This window comes from Acomys minous (assembly GCF_964271855.1).
Source record: "Acomys minous genome assembly, chromosome: 5".
Classification (NCBI taxonomy): domain Eukaryota; kingdom Metazoa; phylum Chordata; class Mammalia; order Rodentia; family Muridae; genus Acomys; species Acomys minous.
Window position 1 is genome coordinate 7523996 of NC_140494.1, and position 12730 is coordinate 7536725.

General features: G+C 42.9%; 1 protein-coding gene across 2 annotated transcripts in view; it reads right to left on the minus strand.

Annotated features, from left to right (window-relative positions):
- Positions 1-4100: 4100 nt before the first annotated feature.
- ANKRD16 (ankyrin repeat domain 16) overlaps positions 4101-12730 on the minus strand; it is a 60308-nt gene continuing 51678 nt past the window's right edge. The window contains exons 7-9 of one of the 2 annotated variants that reach the window (XM_084783968.1): positions 6174-6319; positions 4411-4526; positions 4101-4308 (exon numbers count right to left, since the gene is read on the minus strand). In XM_084783968.1, coding sequence (XP_084640094.1) covers positions 4278-4308; positions 4411-4526; positions 6174-6319 — 293 coding nt within the window. In that variant the 3' untranslated portion in view covers positions 4101-4277. Of the gene's footprint in view, positions 4309-4410; positions 4527-5015; positions 6320-12730 lie in introns of those variants that run through there. The other variant, XR_014779630.1, reaches the window with a different exon arrangement.

The following is a 12730-nucleotide window of genomic DNA, read 5'->3' on the forward strand; positions in this document are numbered from 1 at the left end:
CATCCCCCAATTATCAGAGATCACACTGTTTTTAGTGGGAACTGATCTGCTTGCCATCCAAAACAACAGTAATACCAATACCATAAATTCATTCTGCCAACTGCAATTTCAATATTATTATTTAGAAACACGGTCTCACTACATATAGCTGAGTTTGGCCCCAAACCCATTATGGTATCAAGGCTGGCCTCAAACTTGCTATCCTCCTGCCTCAGCCTCCTGAGGACACTACCATGCCAAGTTCCAATCTCAAAATCTCATTCACCTTCTTGAATAGTCCAGGACACTAGTGACAGGGAAAAAGGCAATTCCATGGGTGCTTGACTAAACTGCCTTTTAATTTGTTCACTGAAATTGATTCCTTCATCACTGGACATTGTTTCAGGAATGCCTCACTTAAGGGGGAGGAGAAGGAGGAAGAGGAGGAAAAGGAAGAAAAGAAGGAGGAGAAGGAGAAGGAGAAAACAAATACATTTTCTAGCTAATACTATATCATCACTTTCCTGCCTGAGAACTCCATCATCCTGAAAACATACAATGCACAAGTGCACACTGGAGCCTGTTTAAGGTTACAACTCCACTCCATCTCTAAGTGTCCAAAGGGTCCATCAAGTGTACCAAAAGTTTTTATTATCTTCCCACTATGGGGAGTATAGGTTTGGCAAACTACTCACAAACCATTTTTGTAGTTAAGCACCTGGAACTGTGCCAATTACCCACAATAAGTGATGCAACGGCAACCACAGGAAATGCCAAACTTGCTCCCAGTGTCCCTCAGGAAGACCAAAACCATTATGGTACGGAGTGTGTTTTTTCATTCAGTGTGTACAACAGTAAGGTCTGGGAAACATAAACATCTACCCTCCCATCAAAGTCCCAATAACAAACTGGGTCATGAGTTCACCAATGTTTACTTTGGGGGACCCGAGGAGTTTACTGGGCATAGGTGAGTGGTTACCTATTGGGGTGTGAGTGCTCTTCCCTCAAGAAGCCACACCAGAAAGTTGTTACCTAGCAGGGATGGCTTTCTCATAGCTGTACAGATGAAGGGCCCTTTCCTGCTCGTCCCCAACCTTTACTCTCCAGCCCCTCCCCTGAGACCATGTACAGTTTGGGCAGAGTTACAAACAACAGGTGATGGGGAGTGGCTGATTACTCAGGTGAGGGTTCAGCGACCCTCTATGAGAGGATGCCCTCTATGAGGGCAAACGCAGATGGGATGATCTTTGATAAGTGAGCACAGCTGAGTTCTGCAAAATGGTGGCTCTTCGGGTCCAAGTATATCCTGTACAATCACAGCCTTCAAAGGCGTAAATCTGGAACCACAGAGCGTTGGATTGCTTCGCTCCAGTAACCTAATCTGGCATTTCTTAGGGCCCAGGGAAAGCAGAAATTTCACTGGCAACATGATAAAGGAAAACTGTATCACCCAGACATTGTCTGAAACAGTTCCACCCAGTACTACATATGTCCTCCTTTGGGTGTGGGTAGAGACCATCTGCATCTGCTCAGTCAGCTCTTCTAGGGGACTGGCAGCTTGTAGTCCATAAAGTTGTCTAACACATGACAACTGGCAGAGAGAACTGCTAATAGCATGAATGGCTTGTCAGCAAATTGGCAGAGTCCTTAAGTTAGTGTCTTCCAAGCTAAGTGTGGTGGTGCATGCATTTAATCCCAGCATCCAGGAGGCAGAGGCAGGCAGATCGCTGTGAGTTCAAGACCAGCCTGCTCTACAAAGCGAGTACAGGACAGCTAGGGCTATTACACAGAGAAACCCTGTCTCAAAAAAAAAAAATTAAAACAAATCTGCATACTAGTGACATGAATGTGCTAGATGTTGATATTACAGTATGTAGAGCATCTTCAATGTTTTTCAGAGCTGACTGATGTTTTTGATCTTATAAACATTGCTGAGAGAACTACTTCCATAAATACGTAATATTGGCAAATGGCAGGTAGATATCTGGAACCATTTCAAATTTGTTGAAAAATCTGTCCTAGTCTCAAGTCAAAATTCACTCAATGTTTTGGTATGAAACTCAAACCTGCAATTCACTTGCCAGGTTTTAAAAGCAAACATTCTAACAATGCAACCCAAAGATACACTCATTTGATAATTAATGATGATGAATGGTGGTAAAGGATGTTGAAAGATTCTGTTTCCCACAATTAAAGCATGATTCCTACAACAGCAGATAGTTTGGGGTGCACAGTTGAGGCACTGCAACTTGTAACATACAATTGTGCTCCACCCGAGCCAAGGTGTTTGGGGCAGCACCCACTAGGCATGCACCAGGAAGTGTGAACATGCTATGTCTTCAGAAACAAGACAGGAGGATCTCTGTGAGTTTGAGGCCAGCCTGGTCTACTTAGTAAGTTCTAGACAGCCAGGACTACAGAGAGAGAGACCCTGTTTAAAAAACAAACAAACAAAAACCAGGCTGCATTGAAGCTGCATGACTCAACACAAGCACGCACTGCCTGAAACACCTTCATTCACCACACTGTATCTAATTTTAAATTGATTTTTGAACCTTGTGCATTCAGAAATTTTCTACAACTTCTGCATTTGGTTAAGGCACTCGCACACAGAGCCACAAGCCATGGTTTAAGATGCTGTAGCCTAAATAAATGGCTTTCTTCTGGCCATTGGCTGCTGGAGAACTGGTGTTTCCTGCATATGAGTTGCAAAGCCCAGTAGATTTAATAAAGGTTTAATATTTCACTCAAGCTTTACTCTCGAGTACAGCTGGACAGCAGCTATTCAAAGCTGATCTTGGTAGAGTTTCTTTCCTTGCAGTTAAACTATTCAGATTAAAGAATGTGTCCTTTTAGAATTATTTCCTTTGTTTTGTTTCTGAGTCAGGATCTTGCTATGAAGTTTGGCCTCTAATTCTCTAAATCTTCCAGCCTCGGCCTAGATTACAAGCACAAGTAACTGTCCCACAACTGTGACAATTGTGACTTTTTTTTTTTCTTCCAAGACAGGGTCTGTCTGTGTTAGCCTTGGCTGTCCCGGATTCACTTTGTAGACCAGACTGGCCTCGAACTCACAGCAATTCGCCTGCCTCTGCCTCCCGAGTGCTGGGATTAAAGGCGTGCGCCACCACGCCCGGCTACAATTGTGACTTTTTAAAAAACCGTATCTTCATTCCACAAAGAGGTTTAAAGAAGGTATGTTATTGGACAGCAGACCGCTCTGGGAAGGAAGAAGATAGCTATATAAAGCTATATACAATAGTAGGATTGGTGAAAGAGTTCAGTTGGTAAAGTACTTGTCAGGCATTCACAAGGACCCAAGTTTGATTCCCCAGAACGCACATGAAGAAGCCAGGCACAGTGGCCCATGTGATAAGACCTGGGATCCCTAGGCATGGGCAGTCTAGCATATTTGGTAAGTTCCAGGGAGGTGAAAGACCATTTCTCATACAAGGTGAATGTATACACATATACACATAAAGGCATGTTCAAGTAAATAAATAAAGCTACACAGAGCCTTAAGTTGATCTATGTGTTCAAGGCCAAATAAAATTTGTATAAGAAAAAAAAAATCAAGTGCAAAATGGTGAGATACTAAACCTGATTATCTAATGGTCATCATATCTGACTTTTTCTTGGCAAATAGCTATTGCCTTAAGAAGGTACCTCTGAGCTGGGCACTGCACACCTTTAATCCAAACACTCCAGAGGCAGAGGCAAAGAGATCTCTGGAAGTTCAAGGCCAGCCTGGTCTATAGAGCAAGTTCCATGACATCCAGGATTACACAGAGAAACCCTGTCTTGAAAACAAAAACAAAAACAAAAAAGAAAGAAAGAATTTACCAGTTTTTAAGGCATCAGAGTCATGCACTTACGTTTTTGAACTGACGTGAAATAGTCATTTTTTTTTTTAAATAGTCATTTTTAAAGCAAGCAAGAGCTGGACATGGTGGCACACGCTTGTAATCCCAGCACTCTGGGGAGGCAGAGGCAGGTGGACCTCTTTGAGTTCAAGGCCAGTCTGGTCTACAAAGGGAGTCCAGGATCGCCAAAGCCACACAGAGAAACCATGTATCTAAAAACAAAACAAACAAATAAACAACAACAACAACAAAAAAGCAAACAAGAGCAATCTAGAACTTTATTCATAGTTTGGCACCAGCCTTTGAATATTAAAGAAGCTTTTAAGACTATCAGCTGAGTTATACCATGCTGTTTTGGATGAGCAGTGTTTATTGAAAGGCACTGGGACACAAGAACTGAATCTAAGGCTAGCAAGGGCTCTTCACACTGAAGCATCATGTGCTTGGCAGTACAGGTCTGGTGGCCCTGCAGGAAGGAAAAGAAGCAAAACACCTGTGAGCTGAACTCACCTTTCCAACCTGAGCCCAGCCACAGCCCTGGAGCCGTTCTTGGGTCTTGCCTCCCTACCTATTGATAAACAGGTAAGCAACAAAAACTCTCCGTGGTGAAGCAACTTTGAAGCCGCTACGTGGTTCAGTGGGTTTCGAGGCCACAGAAGTTCTTAGTTCCTGCTGGGGTGAAACCTGAGGAAGGGGAAGTAGGGCAGCTGCCTTAACCGTACTTCAGCTCTCGACACACAGCAGCGCACTGGCGTCTTTCTTACATCTTAGTGCTTGGGAATGACTGTTTGCTGGTCTGGTTTTTGTTTCTGGTTTCCCCGCCCCCGCCCCCAACCTTCTATTCTTACTTCACTTAAAAATTTATTTCTTTATTTATTTTATGTATATGAGTGCTCTATCTGCATGTACACCCACAGGCCAGACGAGGGCATCAGATCACGTTACAGATGGTTGAGAGCCACCATGTGGCTGCTGGGAATTGAACTCAGGGCCTCTGGAAGAGCAGACAGTGCTCTTAACCGCTGAGCCATCTCTCTGGCCCCCACTCATATTTTACAAAGAATGAATTTGAGTTTAAGGAAAGAAGCACATGAGTGTGAATTAATGCAGGCCAGGCTCCTCTTCCCTGGGCCACTGCAACGGCTTCTCAGTGGGAGTTCCCAACAGTCTTACCTTCTGTATTTTACCCATTGTCTTCCAAAACAGGACTCTCAGCGTTCCCATGCCTCTGCGTATATTGTATATTTAGACAAAGTGCAAGGCCCAGAAGACAGCTCACCAGGGACTACATCACGAGCCGCTGCAGGCTCTTCCATTTGTGTGGTACCATGCCTTTGCTTCTTGACCAGCACAATCCAAATGCATTAGTTTTTCACTTCGTAGAATCTGGCTTTTAACCACGTAAGACTTGTGTACTCTTTTTGGTTCCGTAACTATCAACTTCCACTTCCCCCCAGGGCGTTTTCACACATCTGCTCTTCCCACTTCCCTTCAACCAATATTCCATCGTGTTCAGCTCATTTGTTCTTCGCTGCTTTATCAAACTGCACATTATTTTTTTTTTTCACTTGTTCTTTGCCTGTCAACTAGAAGGTCAGAGTCCACGAAGGTAGTGATATCATCTGCCTTGCCTCCAAGTATGCTTCCAACAGGCTAAAAAGTGCCGGAGCATGTGGGAGGTGATCAAGGAGTTGTTGAATGAACAGGAGACTTGGGCATGCTGCCAGGATTGGTTAGGGTTAAGTCCAATGGAACAAGGCGGCAGGGCTGTAGTTTAGTAGCAAAATGCTACCCTAGCACTCACTGGGCCCTGCGGTTAATCCCTAGTATGGAAGGAAGCAAGGAAGGAAGAAAGGAAGGAAGGAAGGAAGGAAAGAAGGAAGAAAGGAAAAAAGGAAAAGGAGCCAGGTATGGTGGTGCATGCCTCTAACCCCAACACTCAGGAAGCAAAGGACAGTGGATTTCTATGGATTTAAGGCCAGCCAAAAGAAAAAGAAAAGAAAAGAAAAATATTTAGTACCACCTCTTCTGGATGTTTTGAAAAATAAAGTTTTTTGTTGTGAGAATTTTTTGGTTTCTTTAAAAACACAAAAATGGCCAGGCGTGGTGGCACACCTGGGAGACAGGCAGGCAGATCTCTGTGAGTTTGAGGCCAGCCTGATCCACAAACTGAGGCCAGGGCTATTACAGAGAGAAACCCCATCTCAAAAAGCCAAACCAGACCAAAACAAAACAAAAACCACAGAAATGTTACGGAAATGCGTTGTTTTGGTTACAGATGTTGGATATGGGGCTGCTTCACACTGTCCACAGCAGCTGACTGTGATTTACCTCGTGCTCTGGCAGGGGTGTGATTTTGCCAGCTGCAAATGCATCACGCTTGGAATTCTGGGAACTCTTGAGAGCCTTGATATTCCTCCTGCTGGTTGCTGGCTGTTGGCTGTTGGCTGCTAATTGCTGTTGTTTGTCAAGTGCTCCTGTGCAGAGAGACATGAAGAAATTGAATATCCTGTCAGTGAAGATCAAACTTGCCCCAAGGAACTTGATGCCCCTAACTAGCAGGAAGTCGTCTAACGATAACAGCACCAGCACTGATTTCCTCTTCATCCTTCTCTCACCTAGTGTTGGGGGGTGGAAGAGCAGAATAAAGATGGAGAAGGGTGAAAAAAAGTAAGGAACCCACAAAGTAGCAAATGCTGCTACAGGTTTTGTTTTATTTTTTCTAAAAAAGATTCTAAAATTACCATTTCACAGGATCTTGAAGACAGGTATTTACAAAGTATATATCTACCTAAAACCTTGCACTGATGGTAGTTCAGTGGCCCAGTACCCATGTAGAAAGCATGGGGGAAGACCCTGTGTTCAAGCTTTAATATGTCTTTAGTATGTTCAATCTTTAATATATCTTCTGTGGGGCTCCACTACTCTTAAGATAAAGTCCAAGTACCTGATCATTTTCTCACACAAGCTTGGACCACCTGCTGTTGAATTACCTATTGAACCAAATCTCTCACCACAGCCCTCCTCCACCTCATCTTATTTTCTGACTCAGTTGCTATTTTAGGGTCGGGTCAGAAGGTATTTTTAACACAGACAATATGATAAATGGAAATGTTAAAAAGAACTAGAAGAGTAAAAAGATATGTTTCCCCAGAGACTTAGAGCTACACGAACCTGGGCTGGGGAAGTGTGAAAATGATGTCACCCAGCCTCCGCAAACAACGCTGTCTGTGACTGTTGTGCTGTTGAGTGCAATGCAAATGTTTCCACCATGCCAGGCGGTGGTGGCGCATGCCTTTAATGCCAGCACTCGGGACGCAGAGGCAGGCGGATCTCTGTGAGTTCGAGGCCAGCCTGATGTACAAAGGGAGTCCAGGACAAACAAACAAAAAACCCAAATGTTAGCACCACCATTACTGCCACTGCCAGTGAAGCTGCTAGCAATGTCAGGACTACAAGTGTGCCCAGACTAGTACACTCTGGCTTCTAACTGGCTGCTCTCTACTGTGTATTGTATCTAGGTTGTAGAAACAATACAGAGTAGACCTCTGAGGCTGGAGAGATGGCTCAGGAGTTAAGAGCACTGGCTGCTGTTCCGGAGGACCTGGGTTCAATTCCCAGCACCCACCTTGCAGCTCACAATTGTAATTCCAGTTCCAGGGGAATCCAACACCCTCACACAAACGTACATACAAGCAAAACACCAATGTTCATAGAATAAATAAATAAACCTTTAAAACGAAAAAAGAGTAAGCCGCTGCGTCATTTGTTTCACTGAAAGGAAGAAGAAACAAACACCTGAAATTGGGAGTTAGCGAACTTGCTGAGGGGGCAGCTCAGAAGTAGCGTGCTCCCCTTATAAGCATGAGGCTCTTTGCTGAATCCCCCGTATTTCCTGGGGGCTTGGTGGAGGAAAGGAGGCGGGATCAGAGGACTGTCTCCGACTTCGGCTCCTCTCTACGTGTCTTCCCTGTGGTTGACTCTGCCTGCTTCTCTTGCCTGTGTCACCAGGGCCTGGGATCCCCACCACCCACACATTAGGTCACTGTTCGCTGTGGGGGTGTGCTGTGTGGGTGCGCAGCAGTGTCCTTGACTGACAGCTACTAAATGTCTGTACCAGCCACCCCTCTCACCCCACTGATTTTTAACACAATGTCTTCAGATACCGCCAGTGTTCCCAGGGAGCAAAACTCACCTCGGCTGAGAACTGGACTATCTAGGTTTTCAAAATTCCTTATCAGATTTCCAGGAGAGTAATTTGATTGCCAACTTTAACCAACTAACTGTAGCCAGGGGCTAGGATCCCATGGCAGAGATATGGCTGCCGGCCGTCCACACCTGGGGGGGGGGGGGATCAGCCAGTTCCCAGAAGACAGGGGCGGCCAATATTCTAGTGGTTACTTACATTTTCTTTTTTTTTTCTTTTTTTTTTTTTGATATTTTATTTTATTTTATTTTATTTTATTTTTTTTTTACACTTACTTCTTTTTTTTTATTATTATTAATTTATTCTTGTTACATCTCAATGGTTATCCCATCCCTTGTATCCTCCCATTCTTCCCTCCCTCCCATTTTCCCCTTATTCCCCTCCCCTATGACAGTTCCTGAGGGGGATTACCTCCCCCTCTATATGATCATAGGGTATCAAGTCTCTTCTTGGTAACCTGCTGTCCTTCCTCTGAGTGCCATCAGGTCTCCCCATCCAGGGGACATGGTCAGAGGTGAGGCACCAGAGTGTGTGAGAACGTAATATCCCACTCTCCACTTTACTGTGGAGAGTGTTCTGTCCATTGTCTAGATCTGGGTAGGGGTTTAAGGTTTACCGCCTGTATTGTCCTTGTCTGGTGCCTAGTTTGAGTGGGACCCCTGTGCCCAAATCTGCCTAACATAATGTTCTACTTGTAGGCTCCTAGGACCCTCTGGGTCCTTCTACTTTGCCTTTCTCTCATGAATCTCACATCTAGAGTCCCACTAGAATGTCCTCTCCTCTGTCTCTGTTTCCTGGTAAGTGAAGGCTTTCGTGGGACATGCCCGTTGGGCTAATATGCAGATATAAGTGAATATATACCATTTGAGTCTTTCTGCTTCTGAGTTAACTCACTCATTATGATCATTTCTAGCTCAATCCATTTATCCACAAATTTTGGGAATTCCTTGTTTTTAATAGCTGAATAGTATTCCATAGTGTATATGTACCACAGTTTCTTTATCCATTCTTCTACTGAGGGACACTTAGGCTGTTTCCATGTTCTGGCTATTATGAATAGGGCTGCTATGAACATGGTTGAGCAAATTTTCTTGCTGTGTGCTGGAGCATCTTCTGGGTATATTCCAAGGAGTGGAATAGCTGGGTCCTGAGGAAGCCCTATTCCCATTTTTCTGAGATAGCACCAGATAGATTTCCAAAGTGGTTGTACTAGTTTGCATTCCCACCAGCAATGAAAGAGTGTTCCTCTCTCCCCACATCTTCGCCAGCATGTGGTGTCGCTTGAATTTTTGATCTTAGCCATTCTGATGGGTGTAAGATGGAATCTCAGCGTTGTTTTGATTTGCATTTCCCTGATGATTAAGGAGGTTGAGCATTTCTTTAAGTGTTTCTCAGCCATTTGATATTCCTCTGTTGAGAATTCTCTGTTTAGTTCCATGCCCCATTTCTCGATTGGGTTATTTGGTTTGGTGGTATTTAATTTCTTGAGTTCTTTATATATTTTGGATATTAGACCTTTGTCAGATGTGGGGTTGGTGAAGATCTTTTCCCAGTCTGTAGACTGTCGCTTTGTACTCTTTACGGTGTCATCTGCCTTACAGAAGCTTTTCAACCTCATGACGTCCCATTTATTAATTGTTGACATTAATGCCTGGGCTGTTGGTGTTCTGTTCAGGAAGTTGTCTCCTGTGCCAATATGTTCCAGGCTCTTCCCCACTTTTTCTTCTAAGTGATTTAGTGTCTCTGGTTTTATGTTGAGGTCTTTAATCCACTTGGATTTGAGTTTTGTACAAGGTGACAGATAGGGGTCCAGTTGCATTTTTTTACACATAGACATCCAGTTAGACCAGCACCATTTGTTGAAGATGCTATCCCTTTTCCATCGAATGGATTTGGCTTCTTTGTCAAAAATCAAATGACCATATGTGTGTGGATTCATATCTGGGTCTTCGATTCGATTCCACTGATCAACCAGCCTGTTGCTGTGCCAGTACCATGCAGTTTTAATTACTATTGCTTTATAGTACAATTTGAGATCAGGTATGGAGATTCCTCCAGAGAACCTTTTATTGTACAGGATTGTTTTAGCTATTCTGGGTTTTTTGTTTTTCCATATGAAGTTCAGAATTGAACTTTCAATGTCTTTAAAAAATTGTGTAGGTATTTTGATAGGGATTGCATTGAATCTGTAGATTGCTTTGGTAGGATGGCCATTTTTATTATGTTAATTCTCCCTATCCATGAGCAAGGTAGATCCTTCCATCTTCTCATGTCATCTTCAATCTCTTTTCTTAGGGTTTTGAAATTTTTTTCAAACAGGTCCTTCACTTGTTTAGTAAGAGTAACTCCTAAGTACTTTATATTACTTGTGGCTAATGAGAAGGGTGTAGTTTTCCTAATTTCTTCCTCTGCAAGTTTGTCATTTGTGTATAGGAAGGCTACAGACTTTTTTGAGTTAATTTTGTATCCAGCCAATTTGCTGAAGGTGTTTATCAGCTGTAGGAGTTCTCTGGTGGAATTTTGAGGGTCACTTATGTAGACTATCATATCATCTGCAAATAGGGATAATTTGACTTCCTCCTTTCCCATTTGAATACCCTTGATCTCCTTATGTTGTCTTATTGCTCTGGCTAGAACTTCGAGTACTATATTGAAGAGATATGGAGAGAGTGGGCAGCCTTGCCTTGTTCCTGATTTTAGAGGAATTTCCTTGAGTATCTCACCATTTACTTTGATTTTGGCTATTGGCTTCCTATATATAGCCTTTATTATGTTGAGGAAAGTGCCTTGTATTCCCGATCTCTCTAAAACTTTAAACATGAATGGGTGTTGGATTTTATCAAATGCTTTCTCTGCATCCAAAGAGATGATCATGTGGTTTTTTGTTTTCAGTTTGTTTATGTGGTGGATTACATTGATGGATTTCCGTATATTAAACCATCCCTGCATGCCTGGAATGAAGCCTACTTGGTCATGATGAATGATATCTCTGATGTGCTCTTGTATTCGTTTTGCAAGTATTTTATTTAGTATTTTTGCATCGATGTTCATCAGAGAAATTGGTCTGAAATTCTCTTTCTTTGTTGAGTCTTTGTGAGGTTTAGGTATCAATGAGACTATGGCCTCATAGAATGAGTTTGGTAATGTTCCATCCCTTTCTATCTTTTGGAGTAGTTTGAAGAGTATCGGTATTAACTCGCCCTTGAAGGTCTGGTAGAATTCAGCACTGAAGCCATTTTCTTAATCAAACCCAACTTCCTGACTCTTGGGAACTTTAGGGGAAATTTCCAGAGATATATTTAAGATATCTTTATATCTAATTTTTGGGAAAAAAATTAGAAGCTGGAGAAGCTAAGTGGCAAAGCATTTGCTTGGCATACTGATTTTCTTTCTTTGTTTAAGTTTTTTGAGACAAGGTTTCTCTGTGTAGCCTTGGCTGTCCTGAACTCGCTTTGTAAACCAGGCTGGCCTCGAACTCACAGTGATCCGCCTGCCTCTGCCTTCTGAGTGCTGGGATTACAGGGGCATGCTGATTTTCATTCCTAACACTGAAAGAAAGAAAGAAAAAGAAAAAAAGAAAGAGATGCAAAATCTTTATGACAATGGTTTTATATAAAATATCTGAGTTTCAGTTTTATTTCTTCTGCATTTTCTGATTGTACCTCCTGTTTGCCAGGTGTTGGGCCGGACCTTAGTGAGCCAGAATCACTGGGTTCCTGAAAAGACAGATCCTGCAGGCTTTTCTTGTTTGTGGGAAAGGAAACCCACAGCTAAGAAAGTTTAAGTAACATCTGCCATTAGTTGTCTTTTCTCAGCTAATTATATTTAAATTACTCTTTTGTGGAAATCCTGTCAAAATGTATGGCTTGGGGAATCCTGGCTTTATGTTCTTTTTTTCCTTCTTTCTTTCTTTTCTTAAACTTTTAAAATATACTCCAAAAGTAATGAGGAATCTTAGAAAATTAAAATTCATATTAACATAGAAATGCTATTTTTGTTTGTTTGCTTGCCTGTTTTGGAGACAGAGTCTCTCTATGTAGTCTTGGAACTCACTATGTAGAGCAAGCAAGCCTCAAACTCACAGAAACCTTCCTGTCCTGGCCTATGCTGTGCTGGCACAAAGGGCATGTGCCACTGCTCTTCGTGGCAGAGGGACCTGGCAGCACGGAGCCTAGAAATGAGGCAGACTAAAGTCTCGTGTGATAGCCAGCTTTTTTCAGAGCATCTGGAGATTTAAACTCTGAGATTTAAGAGGAGTCACATGAGTAATGTGTACAATCTCAATGCACGCAGTAGGCAAGCTGATCACAGCAGAACCGTGTTTTTCCATGGAGGTATCTAAATAAACAACAGCCGTTTGTGATGAATATTCTGAAGTAGACTCACTCCTATCCCACTGTGCCTGGGAGGGGCATGAAAGCACAGTCCAAGAGAAATTCCAAGAAGAAACTGTAGTCACAAGACTCTTGCCTTGTTTTCTTGGAGTTTTCTCATAGCACTCAGAAATCTCCTTGCATGACTCCACTCTCGGATGGTGTTTCAAAATGCCCCCACGTACAGCTTATTAGAAATGCTCTTACATGTTCTGAAAGACAGGGAGGGAAAAGAGGGACTTAGGATATTTGGTTGTGGTGGTGAGATGGTGGGGGCGGGGGGTGGGGTGGAGATGGTTTTTAAGAGA